The sequence below is a fragment of the Temnothorax americanus genome, unplaced genomic scaffold (assembly GCF_048541705.1).
Source record: "Temnothorax americanus isolate GAGA-0224 unplaced genomic scaffold, ASM4854170v1 Scaffold2, whole genome shotgun sequence".
Lineage (NCBI taxonomy): Eukaryota > Metazoa > Arthropoda > Insecta > Hymenoptera > Formicidae > Temnothorax > Temnothorax americanus.
This window is the reverse complement of record NW_027509338.1, coordinates 8,632,317-8,658,265: the sequence shown is the minus strand read 5'-3', so window position 1 is coordinate 8,658,265 and position 25,949 is coordinate 8,632,317. Positions and strand designations below refer to the sequence as shown.

Genomic DNA, 25,949 nt, shown 5'->3' with positions numbered 1-25,949 from the left:
CCTAACATTCGTGACGTTTTTCCTTTTGCTCTTCTCGAACACTTTCAAACTGTTGGAAAACTGACCCGAGAATACGACACAGACTTTTAAGATGCTCTCTCTTTCTCTCACGGCTCGGTATACCGTCGATACCGTACTCTCTCCATCATCGATTTTTCGCGTTTTATGTGCTCACTGACGACGGTTTATTTTTTAACGGCGTACATTAACGTTATCGTAGCGAGAGTCGGAAAATGCGTGAAGAAAAATAAGTGAAGTAAAGTCAATAGTAAAAGACATAACGTTAATGTGGCTCGTGAAGCGTTAAAACTTTCTCATGACAAAGCCATATAGTCGGAAATGTAAGAACCATTAAGCGATACGATAAGAAGAATAAGCACGTACAAAGAGTGCGGTTAAAATATTTAAATTAGAAGCGGAGAAATATTGAAGAAGGTTCTTGAAAGGAAATTATTTATTCGGGAAAAGTTTTTCTTAAAGGAATGTTTCTAATTTACATTAATACGTTCTAAAAAAAAAGCACAAAAAATATCTTTGCCTGCGTTAGAGAATTATACATTTTGTGTACATTAACAAATTTAAGATAAGAGCTATTATAGAAGTTCGTGGAACAATAGGAGCAATCCTCTGAAATGACTATTGTCGTATCATTTGGACACAATACAGGGTGTCTAAGCAAGCCTGCGACACAACTAGAATGACTCATATCTTGGATTACGACACGTGCACAGAAGTTCAGGTCTCGGTATATATTACATGTCGAGAAACCCTTGCTATATAATAGCCGCATATCCTTTCAGGGCGTTAATTAAATTTTCAACTTAAATCGGGACTATATATATATATATATATATATATATATATATATATATATATATTTACGACTTCCTAAAATTAAATCTCTAGAATATAGTAATTTGTATATACTATCAAAAATATATACCATTTAATATGCAATATATGTAGATTCACAAAATAAAAAAGAAAATATAAAGAATTGTTTTTCAGATAAAAATATAAGAGAATGTGTGCGAGAAAAAAGTTAATTATTAAAATCGAACAAATAAAAAAACATCCAATAATATTCTCTCTGTAAAAAAATAATAACTTTATACAAAGTTCTATACAAAGTTCTATGAAACTAAAGCAATGCGAATTCTATTAACTGTTCACACATTGTATAACAAAAGGTGATAATCTGGCATTACTAATTTTTCACAGGAATTTTAGACACGGAAACAGCTTTTACGTTTCTCTGATAGTTCGATAAGAATGCCCGAACGTTCGTGACTCAACCTATCAATTTGGAAACACAATACAGTGCAAACGTTAACTGGCAAAATGAAAACGTGCGGTTAAACGCATCAGATAATGATTCGATAACGATAGCATAACTATGCCGCATACGCACGTTCGGTGGCCGTTTAACATTGCACAGTTACAGAAACCAGGCGATAACGTTACTTGCCCTCTCCCCCAGAAATTGGATCTCGCGATCAAATTTCTATTTAAATCGCGCAACGTGCGAAATCTATATATTGCTTTAGCGGCGTGATTAAGCATCCAGACAGATAATTAATAATTGCCAATTACTTAAATGCCAATTTACGTATTCTCTATTATACGTTTATCCTTTACCTATTAGAAATCGACAAATTAAATTCGTCTAAAAATGTCTATGCATTTATTTATTGGAAAATAATGTGCCTTATTAATTCTAATCATACAATTCCGAGTAAATCGAAATATCTTCGTCGAACGTTATAAATTAATTACATGGAAAACCGCATGTCGTGAGAAAGAAGCAGAGAACGAAAAAGACATGCTACTTTTTCTCGCGGCATCGCGAAAGATGGATCGACGAGATGAATCATTCCTCAGAACGCGTACCGGCGACAATCCCACAGATCTGTTTATAAACACATCGCGTAGAAATACTTTTCAGAAGAACGCGCTGGATTATTGTGACACGTGCGCGCGTCGACATGTACGCAAGTTTATTTTCGATAGTAGAATGTAATCATTTTGAGACATTGCGCTACGGTAGATGCGCCGCTCAAAATATCGCGATTAATTGTGCGAGGACTATAAGACGGACGAGCATCTTGAAATAATGACAGCGAGAATAAACCTGCTTTATGCGCGTGCAACAGTGTCTCTATTCAGACGGAAAAATGTTGCGTTAACGGCCGAGCGAGTCGGATCTCGGATCCTCGATTCGCTCCAACAACCTATCATTCATATAAATTTTTCAACACCGTATATACAGTTGCTAGATTTCTGCAAACGTCAGTCAAATGAAATGCACGCAAGATCAAAATAAACGCTTGGAGTAAAAAAATTGTTAAGACAGAAACAAAACGATAAAAACTCGAGTACTCTTTCTCAATTAAAAAAAAAAAACAAACAAACAAACAAACAAACATTATTCTTGAAGTAAACGTTAAACATTATACACAACGATAGCCCAATGCATATATCGAAACTTGATTTGTAATGCACAAGGAACAAAATATATTAAAATTATTTTATAAAAAGTGTCAAATATCTCGGATCGACTAACTGCTTGGCGGTTGGCGCGCGGTCTTGGCGTGTGTTTTTGCGGCGTACAGAATGCCATTGCGCGGAATCATAGATCGACGAGAGATCATTCACCTACCGACACTCGAACGAGATAAGAATGAGTGCTGTTTCACATATTATCACATAGTATTTTATGATTGTTACAATATTATAGCTATAAGATTATTAGCCTACGACGACTCACTTTCCGCAGTAATTTTAAATTTCATTGGTTTATTAAAATCAAAGATAAAAAATTCATAATTTATTTATTCTTAATGTGTTAACGTCATATTACTTTCATTCCCTTCAAAATGTAAAAATTCAGCACAAAGTGGGTAGTAGATTAATTAAATCTTCCAATTTCGCCAAGACGCGAACAACTGATGTCGACGCCGAGCATTGTCGCAAATTTCTATTCTTCCTCCGACAATACTCTGTCGTTAACGTTCTCCGAAACTCGGCTAATTCGTCATTAAAGGAAGGAAAGTTTGCGTCAGGTACGTGCGTAAGAAAAAAGATGCGATCAAGATTCTAGCGAGGACTACTCGCTGCCGTATCCGTTCCTAGAAAATTTCAGATGTAAGTCAGTTTTGAATTAACAGCAAACATGCGGGAGAGATGGTGATCCAGGCGAGCTTTCTCTCCGGAGACAAGGAAAGTAGGTCGCAAACATTAAATGCGTTAGACGTTCATGTGCGCGTTGCGCCTTTCGCCCCGAAACCGATATGCGAAACTTTGCACTCGCACTGTCACTCCATGTGGGAATATAATTCCACGTGTCGTTTCGAGGGAGGAAAGACTCCATCTCGGGAGGACGTGTCCGCCATCGCCAAGTTTGCCTACCGAAAATTATCCGGTCGCGAGTGCAACCATGGAGCAACTATATATGATGATAAAATGCAAATTTACGCGTGAAGCTCACGAACATCGCGCATACTCGCGACAACTCGACGAAATATTTTCCCCGACTGTCGGGCTAAACTTATTTAGACTAAAAGTATGACCCAAAGTTGCCTTAAAGCAAATACAGGATGCCGAAAAGTTTCTGCTTACAAGGAACCCCGGGAGATTATTTTTAGTCAACCCCCGAGTTAACTTGATCTATACCTTTAAGTTATCGTGTTGAATAAAATTTAAATCTATAAATTATGAGACGTGATTTCGTATCAAAACTTCGTATAAATAAATATTCATATACTTATCCTGTTTTTATACAAATTATAAATTAATAATATACAAAACTTATCAATTTCCAATTCAACAATTCTCTTCAAATATTCTTTCATTTATAAAAAAAAAAATGTTAGGATTAATGAAACTAGGTTTTTGCAATTATTTTTAGTAGCAATGGCCCAGTTTCATTTACCTAGGCTTTTTTAGCGAGAGCACATGCTCTTTCTCCAAAAGCGGAATGGGTTTTTGAAGCTTCAATAGTTCGCTATAAAAATGTCATGTTTTTCGCGTGTCGAGAAAGATTTGGGCAACGTCATGGTTTATAGCACACTTCGTCACTATAACAGACAATTTTATTGTTCCCCAACATGGCATGCAACACTTTTTATGGGATACGTACGCTTCACCATCGACCACTTTTCAGCACCAAAAATAAACGAAGCTGATAACAATAAAATACGAATTAATATAAACTGCACCGTCGTACGTTTTCCGAGTAATTAAATATTATATCGCGCTACAGAACAATTTATCTCAATTTGTTCGAAAATATGTAATTAAAACGATAAAATGCATTATTTCACATCGCGGCTAAACAATACTGTGATTATTGCAATTATCACCTTCGAATCAATGTCGAATACTCAGATTTCTGCTAAAATTTTCTCGTTAATTCATATTATTTTACTACGTTACCCATTCATGTTATTTTATTAACATTACCTGTTAACCAGATTGCATTATTAATTCGTTAAAGAGATATAATACGCTGCAAAACAAATTTTTATATTATACAGTCAACTTTACCAGGTTGCTAGACAGAAACGTATGTCGAGATCACGTTACGAATTCCGTGTAGGATCGAAATCGAGAGTCTTGAAATAACTACTTCATTAATCTAAATCCAGCAGACTGTCGCACATCATCATGTATGTTATTGCCAAAGTCAAAGCGTGAGAATTTATTTCTACATTCTATGTAACATAAGTTGCTGAACACATTATAGCTATACAAACACGAGCTAACACCACATACCACTCAAGATGGACAACATAGAATGAGCGCATGCGTTAGATATAAATTTAATGATCCTGCAATTTATTTGTTAAAATTTAATATCAAACACAGAAATTATCGTTCGTAAAACTTTTTTTTTAATGAAATATAACTAATTTATTTAAACATCCCTATTAATCTACGTCCATTATTTTACTTGAGAAATTCGTTATTAACTATGTGTGTGTGTGTGTGTTAAATTTATAATATTTAGTAAATAAATATTTAATCCAATATGTTTATACATAATATTTTTAATGAATTAGATTATTTTATTTCTCATGATATATTCATCATTATCTTCTATCGATATCCCTAAAAAATTATTCAACTTATACACAATAAATCATATTCGAATAAACTTCGCAATTATTTGTCTAATATCTTAAATAAATGTAAGTTTCACGTCTATCAAAAACATTGTAAAGAAATTTATGTTAATTTAATTAAATATTTATCCGTCGAGAGAGAGAGAGAGAGAGAGAGAGAGAGAGAGAGAGAGAGAGAGAGAGAGAGAGAGAGAGAGAGAGAGAGATAGAGAGAGATATATATATCCTCCGCATTTTTAAATACCTAAATCGCGTATATGCGATCATTAAATTCATACGCTCAACAGAACTATTATAATAAATCGAGACAAATCAATCCAGATGTTTATTTGCATAGTCACTGCCATTCAGAATTTCAACGCAAATCGTATGCACTTGCGGCGGTACCTATTTAAAGACGCTCCCCGAAACGCTCGAATTTATACCTGAACACATGTATCCCGGACCAGCACAAAAGCTTTCGTATTTTGTAAGGTCAATGTCACGCGCCCAACTCGTCTGCACGATTCGATGAGACATATCGAAATACACTGGCCGTTCTCATCGCGCCACGATGTAATATAGAGTTAAATTTATCAAGTTATTTATCGAGTTTTATTTATGTTGCAGTGGCGCATTTAGACATACCCATAATTGTAACTTGTGCTATTGTGAGCAAATTCTTTGCGTTCTAATTATGCGTATCTAAAATGGATACTCTGGCTTTTTTTGCGTAAAAATAATGAATTTAATGAAGAATTAATGAAAATAAGTATTACAATGTTCTTGGACAGTTTCAGCTCAACAAAGAACCAAAATGTTGGCTTTGTATGTTGTTAAAAGTATTATACGTTGAAATACGTTGTGCCGCATGTTAGGTTTGAGAAACCTTAACAGAGAATGGATCAAATATATATAAATTGTCGTTAAAAGACAAAGTCATGGAACAATCTACTCTATCTTAATACGATAGTCTAGAAAAGAAATCTTGAGAAAAGAAAAAGTTATTTCGAATCATCTCGCATACTCGTTTCATTCGTTACAATGCGATTCACAGAACACGTCGTTAGCCGCGTTTGACGTTTATCTGTTCGTGACATACGTGCATCGCGATAAAGTAGACACGAGGTGCATCGTTTCGCGCGTCCCGACGCCATCGTCGCCACTTCAGGCGCAAAATATTGGCAACCGTATGGTGTAGCGACACACTCGCACAATATTGTATCGCAATAACTCGAATTAACGTCAACTTGCAGCAAGTTGCGACAGTCGCGATGCCGAGAGAAACACTTCGGTTTCGTCTTACGGTCTCAGACGATATCCGAATGGAGCAAGATTATACCAACAAGTGTAACCTGGTCACAATGAAAAGAACTCTCGTTACGAATAGTTTACAAACACTTACAGAATTATTTAACTTTAACGCTTACCGAATGAATATAATAGTAAAAACAAAGTACGGTTTACCCTACTGAAAGATTTCATCTATGCATAATTGATTTTGTATGGCATTTTTTCACTTCACGTTTCAGTTCCATTCATTTTTGTGTGGCATTTTTGTAAACTAAATAAATTCTAAGAATTAAAAATTAAAATTAAAAAAATTTTTTTTGGTTCTCCTATAGGTTTCATGTTCGTCACTTGTGCAAGATAAGCCGACAGAATGACATAATTCAATAACGGATTAATAAACGTCACATTGACAAATATAGATCTCTTGGCGATCGTATATACGTCGGGATCGGAAGCTCTATTCGGGAAGTTCCGCAATAAACACGATATTTAGTTCAATTTGCCTTGCACCTCATAAAAGCGAACTCGCTTATAACGCCAACCATATGTGTCGAGGAAATATTGGCAGTCCCAGTATATAACCGAGATTTACATCGACTACTTCCAGCTGCAACTGTCATCGTTATGTTGATATATACGACCAGGAAGACTTTGATTGCACACCAAACTAAACTAAAAATTTCTTAAATTTACTACTATTTATACAAAATAACGATATTCAATTAACGTTCACAGATCCTATCCACAGTAAAATACATATATGTACGAAGCGTTCTCGCTGCATGGATAAATGTTTGTCTAGCGGATGAAAAAGCCGGAAATCGAATCAGCAACATGTTTTCAAGTAAAATGAAATATCGATCAACGCATTTGCTGATTAAATATACAGAAACTCGCACGAAAAGAGAAAATAAAAAAATAATTCGCGAGACACAGAGAGGCAAATGCACCGATTAATTTATTTTAATGGATATCGGATATGACAATTCATTTGTAAACGTCAAGACGAGGTAGAATGTTAGGCGAATAATTGCGTTAGTGAAAAACAGACAAAGGGAGAGAAAGAAAACGAGGACGAAGAAAGATCTAAGAGTGTGCTCGAGAGTTTAAACCTTCGAGAAAGCTCTAGCTATATGAGCTTTTAATTAAATTAAGAAGATGAGCCGTTAATGGAATATGAAGTCACGTTTCAGCACGCTCAAAATTAACGGGTGCTTGTACACATAGCAAAATTCTAGCTCATTGTTGCCGCATATTAAAGATAAATTGCCCATTATACAATATATGTATATTGCCCACAACAATGCTACAGCCTTGTCTATAATAAATATTAATGGTACGTGCTTTGTATCTTGTACACAGTTTCCGGCATTAGCTTTTTACTCGTCGCAGTCTACACGACTAACGACATTATTATGCGACTGTGAAGGGATTATTGGATTATATATATATATATATATATATATATATAAATGTATAGTAAAATAATTAGTGTATAACTTGTTTTGATAATTCTTTGTTACTAACAACAGGAACAAAATTCTAGATGTTTGGTGGTAATGATAGAATATCAAGAGACGCGGTTTCGCAACATAATAATAAGCAAGGACTATCGCTGTGTTCGCACTGCAATGCGGCGGACACTTCGATAGTAGCGCAGTATTGTTAGCAGTTTCGGTTATCGCACGAGCAAGAAGCCTTCACACTCGGCTCTTTAATTAGTGGTTCGATGGCGGGAGAAGCGCAAGAAAACGAGCTTTGTGTGACCGGCTAGCTATGTGAGCACGGTCGAACAGAAGCGGCGCAAACAATGTCGAATGACATCGACCCGACCGCCGGCGCGGGCGGCGGAGAGAAACGGCGGGAGAGCTCAAAGCTCATCTATTATTGGCGCAAAACAGAAATAAAATGCAGTGCGACGGCCTGTGAAATCTACGAGGCTGACGTGCTGCCAACTTTTGTTCTCTGTGGCTTTGGCTCCAATATTTTCAATTCCCGTTATAGTCCGCGTCGCAGAATTGCGCCACTTTTCCGTCCCGACTACTCCGCACCGAGTTAATATATGTAGAAAAAAAAACACAAGAAATGCACCGCACATATAACAATTGTCATGCATTGCCGACATATATTATGAGTGCTACAGCTTTGCCGTGTTACCTTTTAAACAATAAAACGTTTAATCCTCGAATAAGAAATAATTTATGAATGATATTGCGATGTTTTTTTGTACAATAACTTTAAAGACATAAGTTAGAAGAATTATGTAATTTGCATTTCTTTATAATATATTTATTTTCTGAACGCATATAAAACAAACGAACAAAAAAGAGAAAGGCTTGACCGCTCTAGCGTTAATAAATTGGTGAAGGACTTACCACAGTGATGGGGTAAACTGGATTGATAATTGTGAAGAGGAGGACGTGGTTCGGTTTGTTATTGTCTTCTCTGAAACAGATTAATTGATACGTATTATTCCAGCGAACGCACAGAGAACTTTATTAAAGTTCATTCTACGGCATAAGTGCGCGGCGACTGATAAAGTCGTGAATTTCTATCATTTGTCCTCGTTAAAAGACGCTCCAACGGAAGCCCATTCAAAAACGAGGCCTGGATTATCGCCGAGTTCACAAAAACTAATTCGCCAATAATAATTCATTCTTCGTTGACTGCAGCACGGACGTCTTGCTGACGTAGTGTAAAATCGCATTAATTGCATCCGTTGAAACTAGAAATATTATCTCGGCTTCGTTTTCACGAATAAAAAAAATTAGTTTCTATAGATTATGCGCAAACATATATCAATAACATCTACAACTATTTCTATGTCTTATCCGCGAAATTGAAATGTTTGTTATTACTTCTGTCAAATTTTTTTTTCAGTATTAGCAAACTATTTTATTTGATACGGTACACGTTACATACATGCGTATACAGGCCAAAAATATTTTTTGAATTGTGGAGGATTTCGTATAAAATATATCCATATGCATATATACACACACATAAATAGAAGTATTTTATATAAGAAATTCTCTCCATAATTCAAAAAATATTTTTGCTCCATAGAGAACGTGGATTGCACGCGTGCATCACACGGCGATAAAGGATTATATCGTCAGCAATAGGAAGATAGGTATCTCGCATCTCGGTTGAGAGAAAAGCAAAACGAAGTAATCTCCAACCGAGATTTGACATGCCCACGTGTTGTGTAGCGTTATAGCGAAGCAGCCAACCGATGATGGACGCCGCGCGATATATTTTTCACGCAGTTGATATTGGCGTATACATCTCTTCTTCGTGACTAGCATCCAACGCAAAAATCAATCGCTACATAATTTTTCCACGAGCAAAATAATAAGAAGGCCATTGCATCAGCTAATAGCATGGAATATTCACAACTGCGAGAATCAATACAATACAAATTGAATTACCACTTGACGATCATTGTTATCCGAAGCTTTTATTTGTATCGAGCTCTCGTGTTTGCGATACGGCTATTATTCATATAGGATATCTCAAACTGGATAGAAGTGCGTCTGCAATTTAGTGTTTCAATAACGTCTTTCTCACTAATGCTCCTAACAGAAAAGTAGTCTGGAGTCTAAAAAGTTCGAAAATTAAAATACGATATAAACAGAGATGTATCTGTGTCGCGAAAATAAAAAGATCGTAGATTTTAAAAATGTAGGACTCGCAAATAAGAGATAAATATCGTTTCGCTGCTATATACTGTCCTCGACTCTCATTGATTATCTAACATCTAATATCTGATATCTGCATCTGTGACCGCTCAACCAACGGTTCGCCAGGTTCGAATTCACTTTACCAAGGAGTTATCGCGAGTTCGTGGAGTAGATATCGCTCGCTATCGGATTGCCTCTGCTGGATTGAATCACGATTAAAAAATGCTCGACTTAACTTCTTATTATTATAGACTTTTGGGACTATAGGACAGCGGCAGTAGGGTCAAACTTCGTGACGACCGGCTGCGTCGTTTTAATTAATTTTCGCTGTCGCGATATATAGAACGCGTCTTGGCGCTTATCAGACATCCAATTCCACGCTCGAGCGTTCTCGTAACGGCGTGTTATTGATATAATAGTGAACAAATAAGAACGTATTTCTAGAAGAAAGACCGCATTTTATACATTCCCATTGGGAATAAAAAGCAAATATAATTTAAAGAAAGCGTGTAATATAAAATGACTAATATAAAATAATGAAAATATTATAGCTTGAACACAAAGTGCGATTTGTGAAATATCAATATTTTTAAAAATTGTATAAACTATATATGTATGAAATTGTACCAACATAGCTTTATTGAGAACGATCGAACGAGCAAATTGCGTGCAACTGCAACTTGTTATACAATATAGTGAGCTATGAGCGAATGGCGTCATCGATCGCGCAACTCATTGTCCAATTAAAAGTGTTGTGAAAGTTAATGGGTCCAATAAGAAATATGATGATGCATACGATTGATAACATATCAAAAAACTCAAGATGATGCACTAATGAAAGCCTTGGTAGTTATCGATCACATATATCAATTCAGTGTAAAAAAAAGTGTGTAAAATTATGTATTCTGTATAATATCAATAAACTTTTTGCAAAATAACAAAATAGTATCTGACGGTCATCGCTAAATTGACTATTAAAACTTCATTTCAATGAAGTCAAACAAAGCAATAAAAGTATTTTTTCTTAATATTTCATAATTTTCAATTATCATAAATATTGTTATATAATTTCGTGTACGAGCGGATACATGTAAAGAAATGTTTCGGCCTCTTATCATTTTATCATTTTTAATATCCTATTCCTTCATCGTCCTTAACAGATTACACGTTTGACGCACGCGCAACCTAAACTATTCGCTCAAATGCAAACGTAAGCTCACCTTTTTCGACGTGGCTCGTCTCCGTATCCGCCATATTCGTGATTCTGCAACAAGAAACGAGCAACAGCGTTAGTAACTTTCCTTCAAAGACGCGATTATAATTCGTTAAATTCGCACTAATGAAACGCCGTTAATGGCTTTATCCGAGAGAGACATCATTTACTTTGCCATCTGCACAGTCCGTGTGCGGTTGGCAAGTTCTCTCGAAAATGCAACTCTCTTGTAACTACTCTCGCAAGTCGAAAGTGCGGATTTCCCGAGCGGCACGGTTTCCCCTCCCGGGCTCACCTCGCAGCAACACGTGTTACTACCGTCTTCCGTCGATAGGAAAATCGCGTAGGACAAATTTGCACAGTGCGGTTTTGGCTAAATTTCGATGGTGCGCGCGACGTCACGGTATATAGACGCGTCGTGCTCGGTCAGTCTATTAATACGCCTGCGTATGTCTTTTACCACGCTACCCAAAGCGACGGAAATAGTGCAACGGGACACCTTAGGGGCTGTGACGTATGGTTGCTTAGGTAAAATTCTTGCGATCCAATCTGAATCGCGTAATTAAGGGGCGCGGAAGCAAAACTCGCTATCCTCAATCCTTCGAGAGTTAGAGGTTTAGACACACATTTAACCACATAATTTATATAGTAAAACTAATGATCTTAGGTGTAAGTTTTATCATTATATATGTAGTTTTTTTACTACTTTTTCTTCCTTATTTATTCACATATTTTTCTACATTTTTTTAACCCTTCGTCCGTATAGGTTTTTTTGGCACCTTTACGTTGCATATAGGTGGGTCGTTTTCGTTCTGACGTTTTTTTTAAGTGTTAAAGTGTTACAAAAAATCTGAAAAAATTCATGAAGGTAATTCAAACCTTCAATTTGAAGTATCAATCATAAAATTATAAAAAATTTAATTTTTTCACATAATTTGTATTTAAAAAATGGAGCAACTACAACTACAACTTGTAAAATCATTTTTTACTCAAAAAATCATAACTTTAAGACAAATAAAGATATCGAAATGAATGAAAAAAAGAAATTGAAGAGGAAAAACGTACCTTTCATAAAAAAATATTGCATGCAATTATTTTGAAATGAAGTGCTTAAGTGTTCGCCGCCAACCTCGTTTTTTCAAGAGTTACGTGGCGCCCTCTCTACCCGTTTTCAAAAGTTACAACTACATTTGATTTTCGCCCGGACGAAAACGACCCACCTAGTGGGATGAAGGGTTAATTTTGTTTTTAGTATCCAAAAAATTATGCTTAAAAAATGCCAAAGTTATTTTTTTCTAGCAGTTATATTGAAATGGTGTGGTGACTATCGTGGTCTAATATATCCTCTTAGGAACCAGATATTAAAGTATCATCCAAACATCGATTTGAACGTCGGAATTCAGTAGAAAAATGTCTGTACAAAGACTCTCGTGGCGGAATTATACGCAAAGTTCATCTATTTTTCATGCCGTGCGACGAATCGTTCCGCGACACGGCTCACCATATTGTGTTCCCGAACATAATCCGCCTTGTGAAACCGCGCGCGAATGTCAATCCCTAAGCGTCTAGTCGCTTCATATCGCGTAATGCGCAGCGGGCGTAGTGAATAAAACATGAAGCGGGGCGCATTTGTACGTCAAAGTGACGTGTCGCTTGTCGCGGTTAAATAATTCATTCGCATTTTCCGCAACTGCCAAACAAGTGAAATCCAAGTATTCACGCGAACCCAATTATCAATACAAGATTATCTAGTAACAGTAAATTCCGACACCTGCAAGCACCTGAAACACCTTATATACTGCAGCACGGTGTAACAGGAAAAAAAATTTTAAACCAAAGTTAACTTGTTTGCAGAGAAATAAAAAATCTGCGAACTCGTACTGTAAATACTTGAAAACGTTTAATTCAATTTCGAAGTAAATGCAATTATTCCTCCTTTTCTCATATATTTCTATTTTTCACTATATTGATAGATTAATAAATGTTTATTAAATATTGAGTTGTAAGCAAGAAACGCGAGAAAACGAGAAATAAGAATTCTTTCAAGATTATCAAAGATCAGTGCTTATAGTATACGCATTGGCCTATTCTGTGTTTCAATTATAACTATATGTCTGTCAGAATAATAACATTCTAAAGTTAGAGCGAGTCCAAAAGTCGCGTCAAAAGATATCGACTGTGTCTAGATTTTAACTAAAAAAAATTTAATTAAAAATTGATTGAAAAAATAAAAAAGATATAATAATTCTTACACATAATAACCTTTCAATATTATTAAATTATGTTTTTCGACAGTGTAGTTTAATTTTCGATGTAGTGTATCTGTTATAGTTGGCGCAAATATATGGCGTGCAAGAAGACGATACGAAAAACATGAACAAAAAAAAACGCATATAATGAAGTTCATCCAATTGTGCATAAATCTGCGCGTGTGCGTCGCTAATGATCCAGTTACGAAATTAGCCTGAATGGCAAAAGGTGACAAATAAGACGGCTGCCACTTAGTTTTGCGCGTAAACTGAGACATTCTATAGGCGTATCACATTCGCGCGGAGCGCGGCGTCCAGTCGCTAAGTAATGAAGTCGTAAAGAACACGCGGCGGGATTAACGATCGTTTGTATACTATATCCTTGTTGAGAGGATGCGTTGATGGAATTCTTATTGCCATAAGTTAGATCCTAGTAATTCTTTTCTGTCCGACGTCATTACAAAACCGTCGTGTTTGTTATTGGTATTAGATCCATTAGCGGTGTACTGTCTGATTAATATCATTGTACGTGCCTTCTTCAAACTCGCGGCGACATCTCGCTGAATAATCAACACGTAATGAATACGGCGGTTTTAATGAATATTTCTTCTTATCGCTAGGCAGCAATTACTGCAGGAACGTTGAGCGTAAATAAAAACGTGCAATATGACTTGAACATATATGCCATCTTCAGTAAAACAGAACTCGTTATAGTCAAATTGTACATAATGAGGAAAAAGAACATACCTTTCAGACTAAAATTAGTAGAATTTCTGTCATTAGACATATATTCCATTTCTTTTCTTTGTATTAACGCATTACACATTGCATTTATTTCACGATTGCTTTATCTAAGCTGACACACTTATGCAGATGCTAACACCTACTAAAACACCTACTTTCAATAGATTTTGTAGTACACACGAAGAGGAAAGCATCTATCCGGAACGGACACACGCACTCGTTTACCGTTATACGGATTCGCGAACGCGCACAATTCGAGCGCCGTCGCCGAGCTTAATGATTTATCGCCAACGATCGCTCGTTAATTATTCGACGCCGCCGCGGTGTCGCGTCCATGACTTGCGAAATACGGCTGAACGGCCGCCGAAAAAGAATACCACGCGAAAGCGGTAAGAATTCGCTTGGGCGGCCGGCCAAGCGGAGATACTCCCGAGAGGGGAGGGTTTCTGCGTAATATCCGACGCGCTCTGCGTCCAAGATCTCCGTCGTCACGTACGTCCTATAGCTTATACATAGTATCGCCGTTACGAGGCAGAATACCGCGGGAATCTGTCATACGTTGTTATAAACATAACTGCCTACTGGCGCGCGACCAAGCACGTGCTTTTGCTCAATGAATGTCGCGCCGCGAAAAAATATCGCTGATCACGCGAGATCACCGCATCCGTGTGCGGTGTGACCAACGTTAAGAATAACAGCGAGGTGCTTTCACGTCTGATAGAACATTTGGATTCGTTCTCACATTTCGATACCCAATATATCTAAAGAAATGCCAAATTTAACAAAACAAACAGTTTATTTCCTTTTTCAAATTTTATTTCCTAATTTTGAAATGTATGAAAAGGAAATGTATGTGGAGAAGTGAGAGAATGAGAGTGAGAGTGAGAGTGAGTGAGTGAGTGAGTGAGTGAGTGAGTGAGTGAGTGAGAGAGAATAACTGTCTTCAGGAGCGCCCGTGGTAACAGGCGCGATTTTCATTTAATGTTTGAATGTTTGATCAATAAATGTTTTACTCCGAATTTTGTTTTGTTGTCAAGCGAGATGCTGAGGACGATCGGTCGGAGTTCAGTCGTAAATCGGCGTTACGAGAGAGCGTGCGGAAAAGTCGTGATCCGAGAACAGAAATGTAGTGCGCGAAAGCGAAACGAGAGTTTATTATTTGTCACTAATTAAACGTTCATTGGTCTAAACTGTTGTAGATTTCTTTTAAATAAAATAAAGATCCTACATGTATGTATTGGGTAAAATTATTATTAAATAAAAGGAAGATGCAATCTTATATTATTCTAAATATATATAATAGATCTTGAGACACCTTTGAAACATGCTGTGTCCTCGACATAAAATTGGGATCGCTTCCACCGGCTCGTGTTCGTCTGTCAAATGAATCTACCTATTGAGTTTGACCTTTCGTCGACATCGGCTGATTTTCTCCGCTGTTTATATACATGTCACAATAAAAGATAATAAGATTCGAGATATTCATTTGCCGATATGCTTACTTCACAATACAATAAAATGCTCTTCTAATATTTATTCAAAAAAGGGGACGAATAGTCCTGCGAATTGAACAGTGTTACTGCTTCTTAAAAAAATAATGCAAGAATATCTTTCTTTATCTTTCTCTATATTTTTCATATTTAATAAAAAATTGTTTTCTGTCGTTCTTATATCGCGATTGCATATACGAGAGAATTAAGTTATCTTTTATTATATGTAAAACATCTGCATAAAAATTAACTTGTAACCTAGCTGTAACTTTTTTTAAATTCCAAGACGAAACCAAACACCATCATCTTCTCAAACGCAATCACCTTATAAGAAAATCAATTATGCATGGGCGGTATGCAAAAAATTATGTCGCTTCGCACCAACGTTAAGTTTGGAAGGCTACTCTGAACGATAAACAAAACGCCGATGCACCATTTAAAGTTTTAAATGATGTAAAGGTCTATAGAAAATTTGAACAAATATTTAAATGAAAAATATGCAAAATTATCGCGAATGCGCAGAATGTGAAATTGCCGGGGGGGGGGGCAACTTGTTCGTTTCTGAACACGCGGGAATGCAGAAAGTTTCGTTGCAGAGGCGTTGCTCCTGTTTGTAATCTCTTTATCAGCACGTGGCTGGCACGCAGCCAATCGACTTTCTCCCCGGGCATCGAGCAGCGACCTATCCGGCTTCTGTGGTCCGCTTCGATTTGCTCTAGTCACCGTTCTAGATCGACTAAAGCTAGAGCATTGACCGGGAAGGGAATAGACGCTAATAGCGTACCGCGCGCGCGCACCCTATGTCAATATCATTCGAACAACAGTTCAGTCGATTTGCGAAATAACAAATAGTTCGCGAAGTTACATTATAGTTTCAGCAAATAGAACCCGTATCGAGTCCATCAACGTAGATTAAGGTTAAAAGAAGTTTGGCCGATTCTACGTATTTTTTGCTTGATGGTAGAAAAAAATAGCTAAAAAGTAACTTTAATACCGAAAGAGTAATCTCTCTCTCTTCTCAATTTATGATATTCTCAAGTCAACGTATTAGGACAATTTAGGAAAGCCACTTTTACTTTAGCAAGGTTATTTTTCCAATCTTCCGCACATAAAAGAAAAATACATCTGTAGTGAAAAAAATCTCTATCTTTGTTTCGTCTTTATAAGGATTTGTTAACATTTAATTTACTTCAAATCTAAGAGCGCGCGCGAAAGAGCAATGTGAACTTCCGGAATGAAATTTGTTAAGAAACCTAGAAGCAAGTTTACACTCATTCGTCCCCTCCTGTGCTTACATCCCGTGGATGTTATCGAAATTTCGATAAGCGGAGTCTTTAAAAAGTTTCACATCTCGCAATGATCGGTAGAACTCGCAATAAGAAGCCAATATTCATATTACTCTATTTGGCATTTCTCTAATTGCATCTCCCATCGCGATAACCTCGGTGATAACCAATTGCGAAATTGCATATTTTCCTGGCCACATTTCTACTACTTCAGAATTTCGAGATGTAAATAAGTATTTTAATTAAAATTCTCTAAAATTCTTGGTATACATACTCATTAATTGCTGCGCTGGTTTTATACAAAATTAAATAGAAATTTAAAACATTCTTTCATCTATATTGTTTTCAAAATAACTCTTTAAAAGTTCTAACAATTATTGTTAATGTATGAAGCAAAATACAATAAAAATGCTTATTACTAGAAATAACATTTCTGTGATAAACTTGTTTACTCGATCTATTTAAATGTTATTAAATCATTTTTTTTTTCAATACTATTTCTAGAAATGTGCAATTACATATAATATACGTTTAAATAACACAAGCGATATAAAAAATTAAAAAATATTTTTTTAATAGATTATTTAGATTATTTAGATTGCGTTTTACTATAATCTCCGTACAGGACAAAAATAATCACGTTTGAATGCAACATCATATATTTTTCAAAGGAAAATTAACACGTAATAAAGCATAACGAGCGCAACGCGAGTTAATGAATCGCGCGGATAAATAGTAACACATAGCGTGCGATTTCTTGGAAAATACACAGACGAACCGGTTAGATGTTACGTGCGTCGAGTTCTCGCGCGAATTCCCTCGAGTGCGAGCGTTTTGTGTGTATGTGTGCAATCGCCGTGCCCCAATTATCTTGTCTGCTATGAATTACGTACGGACCTCCCGCCACGTCGGCATCCTCGGCAGGCAGCAAGACGAAACTTTTCGTGCATTTCGCGTTAATTTCACAGCCGAGCAGCTGGTGTCTTCTCACATTTCGGGGACCGAGAGGGATAGAAGAGGAGCGGCGCGCGAACTACGAACTTATCTCAACCCCTCCTCCCAAAAAAGCACTGCGATTCTCACCAGGACATAACATGGAAAGTTTCCGCGATTTCGCCGCGCTTTTAATCCGCCACCGTTTTGCGTTCCTGTCGCGTGCCCCGTGTCACAATTTCTAATTCACCTTTAAACTTCTATAGTTTCCGCCAAAATTTTTGTTCTTCGTGAAAATTCAAGTTTTTTATCCGGACCAGAAAATAAAGAATAACGCGAAATATAAATCACACTTGCTTTGCTATAAAATCGTAGAAAAAGATTATCTGTCGTTGACAAAACTCGTGTATTCTTTAGAATTTATCGATATCCAGTTATATTATAGAGAGCACAAATGTGACTTCAGTTTGGCAAACTATCTGATCTACATTTCTGGGCCTCTTGGTACTATAAATTAATTCCAAACATTAAATTTAAAAGTAAAAAAGCAATAATAACGTACGTTAAATTTTGATTTGTATATATAAAGAAAGAAACTGTCGTTACTCCTAAAAGCATTCGAAAAACGATGATTCGTCTGATGGTTCCTCTTTATGCAAGTCTGAACGCGCTAAACGAATTATTTGGGCGATTCTAAATCACGTCCAGCCGTCCGAAACTATTTCGTCACGGCAAATTGATTCTGAACGCAATTATTAGAGCAGAACAATGTGCGTCGCCAGCGTATTCGCGCGCGCGCGAATTGCCGGGCTACAGCGCAATTTCTCTTTTTCTCGAATACCGACCGGCTCCGATGTACAAGACAGAATCTGTCCGTCGTCGAACGACGTTCCCTGGCTCTTAAGACCGCTCGGAAATATTTCAGACATGCCTCGCGTGAACTCGCGCCGCGTGCCTGTGCGAAAACGCGCGTCAATCCTTTCTACTGCGCGCACTTTTAACCCTACACGCACCCTTCTATTTTCATGTCTGCACAGGCCGAATTTCCTCAACCAACAACAACAAAGAAAGTCTAACGTTCTGTGTTTAAATACTTCTTTTCCACACCGATATTGTTACAACCCTTTCAATTATTTTTACCTGTACAAAAATTAAAGATATCAATATGAAGCAGTGAACAATCTTTTCTATAATGAAAAATCAACTCTAATTCTGAGAATTATTTTCTTGAAAGTGCTTTCGATAATAAGTTAGTTTATCAATATATTTACAAAAATTTCTTGTAAGAGGTAAATATTTCTCTTTTTCATTAAAGAATCATGAATTTAATATAATTACTGCGATAGTTGCTCTACGAGTAAAAAATACTGAAAAAGTATAACAGAAAAGAATCAAAAGACGAGAGCAGTTGGGACCATTATTATATATATAGAATAGCGTCATTATAATTATCGTTAACTTTATTAAATTACTGCGTTTGCGCAGTTCAGCTAAATGATAATTCGGTTAATCATTAGACTGTTACGATGTAATAATTAGATTATGGACGTTGAAATATGGATGAGTTGCGATAATGATCTCTGAAACGGGCGGACGTATTTTATCAGATTTAACGCTTATCTAATCATTTTTCATGTGTAGCATTTTAAAATCACACATTAGAAAGTTTTGCTGTAATAAGTCGTTTACGCATATGTGAACGCTAGGAATTGTAATAATCGTTCTAATTTCCCTGTTTTACGTTTGTTGCGAATTATGATTCTTCTGATTAGCGATACCTAATTGTAATCGTCGGAATAACAATGGCGCATAATACAGGATTTTATAAAACAGATGGTACGATAATGTGATATGACGATACAATATAACAGAGATATAATCTTTGGCAAATATCGGCAAGAAAGTCATCATCTATTATAACAAAGATTTAAAATCGACAGTTATAAAAATGGAAAATTACAGAATTTTAAGAAATTTTTCAAAAAAAAGTATAAATATGTAGATGGTAAAATGTTATAATTAATCGAAAAGCTTTAAAAAATACCATTATAAATCAAAACCTAAAAAGCAATGTAGCGAATAAGTAATTTACTAAATTTTTAATCGCATTATAGATTTTATTTTTAAATCATTCTACCATTTCTTTTCAGTCACGTTGTAAAAATTATTTTGCGTATTAAATCTTGAATATATAATAACACATGAGAGATCAGAAAAATAGTATAAGGAATATCAAAAGGCGATTCTCACAATCGCAAAGTGTCTGAGTGAGATATGCTCGCTTGACTCCGCGATTCGCGTTCAATACGTTTGACGAAAAGAGAATAACCTTATAGCTGTGCCTCTCCGTTATTCTTGAAATATCAGTCATCCGTATCCGGCTTTGAACGGGCGAAGAAAATCTCGGTGACGCAACGGCGCGTCTCAGTGCGAGCATGGCACGGCGCGGCGCGGCGCGACGGAAAATCGAAAACGGGAAAAGCGATGAGCATCATTAAGTGCCGAACGCGCGCGCGGCGCGGCGCAACGCGGCGGCCTCGCTGTTCTAATTTCGCCGCAACTTCTCTCTCGTGGCGGCCTTAATTCCATTTAACTCGATGCCGTAAATTTTCGCACCGTGTATACGCGGCGTCGGTGTGCACGCGCCGCTCCTCGCCTCGCCTCGTCCGGGGAGAAAACGTTCGTGTAAACAGGCGATAACGAGATATGACGATGACGGAGTTCAGGGCTTCGCCTCGCGATAATCTGATGCATACCGGCGTCCCGCTAGAGGCAAATCAACACGCGCGGAAAAAAAAAAGATAGACCGGGTCCGCTATCGCCAAAAATGATTCCGCTAAAAAATTTCATTTATATGTATGTTCTGCTTGTTGAAAACGCAAAAGGGATCCCCGATTACTCTTTGCGTTACGTTGCCGCAAGAATCTTCTGATGCGAAGTCTGTTAGGTGTGTGTTGCAATCTTTTCAATGCAGTACTAAACGTCTGGGATATATCTATATATAACTGTAATATATTTTATTTTTATTATGTTAAATTTAAATTTTCACTGAATAACGTTTTTTTTCCCTTGAAAGAATATTGAAGCATAACGGAACATGCTAATGTAAATACATGATTTGAACAAATCGTATACGTACTTCTTGCAACAATATTCTAATTAGTTTGAAAATCAAATCTCTATTTTTTTTTTAACTTAACTCTTTTCATTCAAAACTCCTGTGTCAAAGTGTATTATACCAGAAATTATTATACAGAATGTTCAATTTTCGACAACAAAAAACAGAATCTTTTATGGCACGGTATATTAAATGAGCGCTGGCGCGGGGGAAATATATGCAGCGGAAACAAAAAGTCGACAAATTATAATACAACCAGATGAAAGGCACCTGGACGCGGCGTTGCGAGAATGCAACTTTCGTCTTTTGAAATTTGATGCATTCTGTGCAAAGCCGCGGTGGTTGCGCGACGCACGGCGCTTAAATATGTAGATGGATATTATTCGCGGCTGGCAGCGCTTCGAAAGAGAAGCGAAAACTTCCGCGGCGCGGATATAAACACGGTTGTTATGCGGCCTACGTCCATCCGATATACCACGCAATGCAATACTCCTGAAAGCGGAGCGAACTTGTATGAAGTAACGCGCGTACGTTCGTTCGGAGACGATAAGGGAACCGATGGAGGGCGAAAGAGGAGAAAGAAACGAGAAACGCGAGCCTTCGCGCAATTTTGAGGATTGGATGCGGGATCCGATATCGGAGCTAACGCGATTTCTCGTCGCGTATCCTTGTCGTCGAATCACGGACTTTTGATCGCGCACTTCTTCGGGGTATGACGCAACGTGAACACTGATGACGTGTGTGCTTCGCGGGTTTCACAGATCGTCAGCAAGGCGAAGAAAAAGAGAGTGAGATAAGCTAAAAAGATGCAGCAAAAATGTAAAATCTTGGACGATTATAACGTTGTGATCTATCATTAACAATTAATCTCAAAGTCTAAAACCTGTTCGTGTAGAAACTGAATCTAGTTTGATTAGTGTCGACATCGAAAGTGTTTACATCGACGTTCTCTTCGATAAACGGCAAAATCGATTCAGCAAATTGAGTTCTTTTTCTTGAAAACTAAGTACTTTGTAACTGCAATTCGCCGCTTTTACGTCTCGCATAGGTGATTCCGTGTCCCATATTTTCTTAATGATGAAAATGACAAACGGTAACGGAGCAAAACGAGAACTTTCTTAACGAAACTCGTTCCTGTTCCAATGCAATTTAGTTATTGTTTCCGTTTCTATTGTATCTAAGATCTTATGAAGCGATGTTCCTTTAACTCATTTGTTGCGAAGCGCACGTCATCCCCCGGCATTAATAAAGACATCTCTTTATAATGGCATGAATAGCGCCGGAGCGCAAGAACTTTTCGCTTATGAAAACCTTATCAAACTCCAAACCGCGATAGAACAACACATTCAATGTTGAAACGTTTCACACAAATTCGCGAGTTTCGTGTCAAACTTTAGGTTATTAAGTTTACGTTAACTTTAAGTTATAGACCGTCTTGGAAAATCGCGCGACGCTTTTCGCGACGCGCAGGTATATAGATGTCATCACGTAACGACGATGCAGAAATAATATTGCGCATTCGATGGACCACATATCGCGAAATCGGTTCAATTATTCGTGGCGATGAGAAACCGTTGAGGAGTTTAACCGATGATTTCCGTGGAAATGGCAATGTTTTCCGTCGAAGTGACGGAAATATCGCAGCCAAGTGAACGAACGATAAGCGAGCGGACGCAATTTCACATTTACGGAAATACCCTATCGTCAGGTGTAAATTTCCGAACGAAAAGACATTACCACGGCACTCGTGATGTGACCGCGATATCGAATTGAAATTGTAACGCGAAGCATCAAGAATTATAAAAATGGTATGTTATAAAGAATCTCGTGCAATAAATTGTCCATTTAAACAAATTATTCCTTACGTATTATCGGAATCTAATAAATATTTTATATTGCTAGCTGAACAATCTTATATGGTGACATTAGAGATAAATGAGAACATCTTATAACGAAGACCTTTTAAGTTTCTGCAACCAAACCATGAGAATTACGTTATATAATCCTCGATATAATCGAAAAGAAAAGAAGAACAATGCTACATCTTTGTTATCATAGCATACACCACCTTATTAACTTTAATAATAACTGCGATAATAAAGCAGTTTGCCTCTTAGCTCATTAAGCGCAAAAGCATCTAATTACACGTTCAAACCTAGGTCACGTGTATTGACTTAATCACGTGCGAAGGTTGACAGAAGTGAAGATAATTTGTTGATGTAACCTACGTAAACAAATTTGTTTTTAGCTTTTAGCCTCACAAACGTGCTTTTAGGGTGTATGTACAATCCAGTGGTTTTGTGTGAAACAACTGGCATATTATCATGCACGCGACTTCATGTCGGAAATATTCTATCTCTGTGCTATCTTTCTGCGTTCTAATCTGTTTTGGGAGATTCATTACATCCTTTACATATGCTAATCGAGTTGTGAATTTGAAAAGATGCATCAGGTTGCTGCGAGCGTGCATCTGATTCTAACGCGCGAGGTACGAAATCAAAAGAAGGCGATAGAATGTAGAACGTGCGGGTAAAATCGAATTTGCATTTCGCGGAAATACTATAGTCGGGCGAAGGAGTAATTCGCATGCGGAAACATACTCGTCCCGCGCGATTAAAATTCTCGACGCTATATCGCACAGTTTGCGCGCCTTTATTGATTACAAACTGATGACATCTGGCTCACGTTTCTTTCACGATTCTGCACGGATAGCGCCATGAAATCTACACCGCCTGCGGATCACAATGGATTTTAAAGCTGGCCCCGATGTTAAAATCCGTTTCATCCGGATTGAGAACGTGCAAAAGCTCCGTGCACATTGTAAAAGAACGGGAAAAAAAAGTATATATTTGGCGCGTCGCGCAAAACGTTCCAACAAGAGATCATGATGAACTGCGACGTGTGACGTAAAGTTAACGTTATTCATGAGAATCACGAAATTCGAGAACTACTGAAGTCGCCAGTGTAGATCTTCCTTATAATTAACGCTTCCGAATTAAAAATGATTAATAAAACAGTATCCATCTCGGTCGTTTTAACAGCATTCGGCACCACGAATTTTCTAAGACGAAGACAAAAGAGACGCGGGCAGATTTTCGGCGATTATACACCCGGGCGTTGCGTAATGCCGGTTTTAAAAGAAACCGGTCCTGAAAGGCGCGGTTCGTTAACGAGGGTGAGTGACTTTATTTCGGTGCGCGGTTATTTCGGGCTGCGTAAATACCGAAATAAATGTGGCAACGAGAAGGCGCGCGAAAAAATATGCGTACTTCCGCCTCGAAATAGCGTGTCCGACGAAATCCACACGCGATACGCGCAAAAGCCGCGATTTCAGCTTGTCGATACCCTCCTTTCCATCTTACATAACTTTAGAACCGACTCTTGTGTAATTCTAACGACGATGTCCAAAGCGGCGTTTCACGGCTATAAACATGAAAAACCGTATCGTTGAGTAAATAAATTTCTTTACGATACGGCAGCTGATGGCTATATATAAATATCGAAAGTATATTTTTAAAACAAGATTATTAAAATACAATTTATGAACATTATAAGTCTCGTAAACTCCGTTCTAATGTTAGATATCCTGTTTCTTAACAAGGTATGTATATTATATTCCAAATCCCCTGATTAACGTGACCTACATACATACAGACATAATACCCCCGCAAAAGATTAACCCTCCATGGCATAATTAGAAAGACCTCTGACTGAGCAACGTGGTGCCAGTATGATCGACTTTAAGACTACCGCAACTTCCACATAACTACGAACACTAATTTATTACTATAGTATATCATAAAACATCTAATATTGTTAATATAAAACTTTGATAATATGAGCTCTTCTCGAGAATAACAGTGATTTTTTTCGTTCATATGAATAATCGTCTCTGTTCTCTGTTCTCGTCAGCAACATCTAATAGCGAAAGAAACACGAAACTCTCTAGATTCTCTTTTTTCCTTTGTTTTTGTTTTGATAACCATGCGGGACATTCGTCTAACGAAGCAGGACGAAAGGCACATTTGCATTGCGTCGAGAAAACGGAGAGAGTTTGCGCGCGCGTGCCCGAGTCATATCGTTCATTTGCAATTCCGAAGTACGAGTTCGCCGAATGCGATGTTCCGGTTGAGACGAGGTAGTAGACTAGGAATTTATTGGACCGCTCGGAGCACCAGGACGCGAGATTACTTCCACGTGGTGGGAAATTTGTCGCCCCTTCGCAGCCGACGGATACTCTATTAATCTCTCACGAGAATGCCGCGGCCTGACATATCATTTCGATTACTTGCGCTCGGCGCATTGTTTTCATACCTTCGTCTGAGTGCAAGTCATAACATCGAGAACTGTTGACCAAAGAAACGCACACAAATAATTTGACACTCGTCACGATCTAATTTCTAATTAATAACGCTCGTAATAATTCAAAGTAATTTTGTGATATATTCGCAAAACCAAATATCTTTTAGTTCAAAGATTTAACAAACTTTTCAAAGTTTAAGCAAAGAATTAGTGAAAAAAAAAAGAAAATATAGTAACGCTAAAAATAATGCAAAAAAAAGAGATGAAAATAAATTCTCGTCGACTGCTGTTATTAACAACGCCATTATACTTTCTCTAGTTGAATTCTATGCTATCATGAGTGACAACGTGGATCACTTGGAAGCAGTATGTAACGTTCGTTGCCTTGCAACCGTGGCAAATTAATGTGCACGGGAATCGCGCGACCGCGCCACGCTCATAGAAGTATCCAGCAGTTGTGCCACGAGTTAACGAGAGCAAACCAAGATCGCGCGGAGCGAAAGAGACTCGCTCTGTGTACTCCGATTTCAGACATT

The 25,949-nt window shown here is 37.4% G+C and overlaps 1 protein-coding gene across 4 annotated transcripts in view; it reads right to left on the bottom strand.

Annotated features, from left to right (window-relative positions):
- Positions 1-25,949, bottom strand: part of Sm (heterogeneous nuclear ribonucleoprotein L) — a 157,435-nt gene that overhangs the window by 124,161 nt on the left and 7,325 nt on the right. For 3 of the 4 annotated variants that reach the window (XM_077405518.1, XM_077405517.1, XM_077405516.1), the window contains exons 2-3: positions 11,299-11,342; positions 8,771-8,840 (exon numbers count right to left, since the gene is read on the bottom strand). In XM_077405518.1, the coding sequence (XP_077261644.1) occupies positions 8,771-8,840; positions 11,299-11,342 (114 nt within the window). Of the gene's footprint in view, positions 1-8,770; positions 8,841-11,298; positions 11,343-14,287; positions 14,539-25,949 lie in introns of those variants that run through there. The other variant, XM_077405519.1, reaches the window with a different exon arrangement.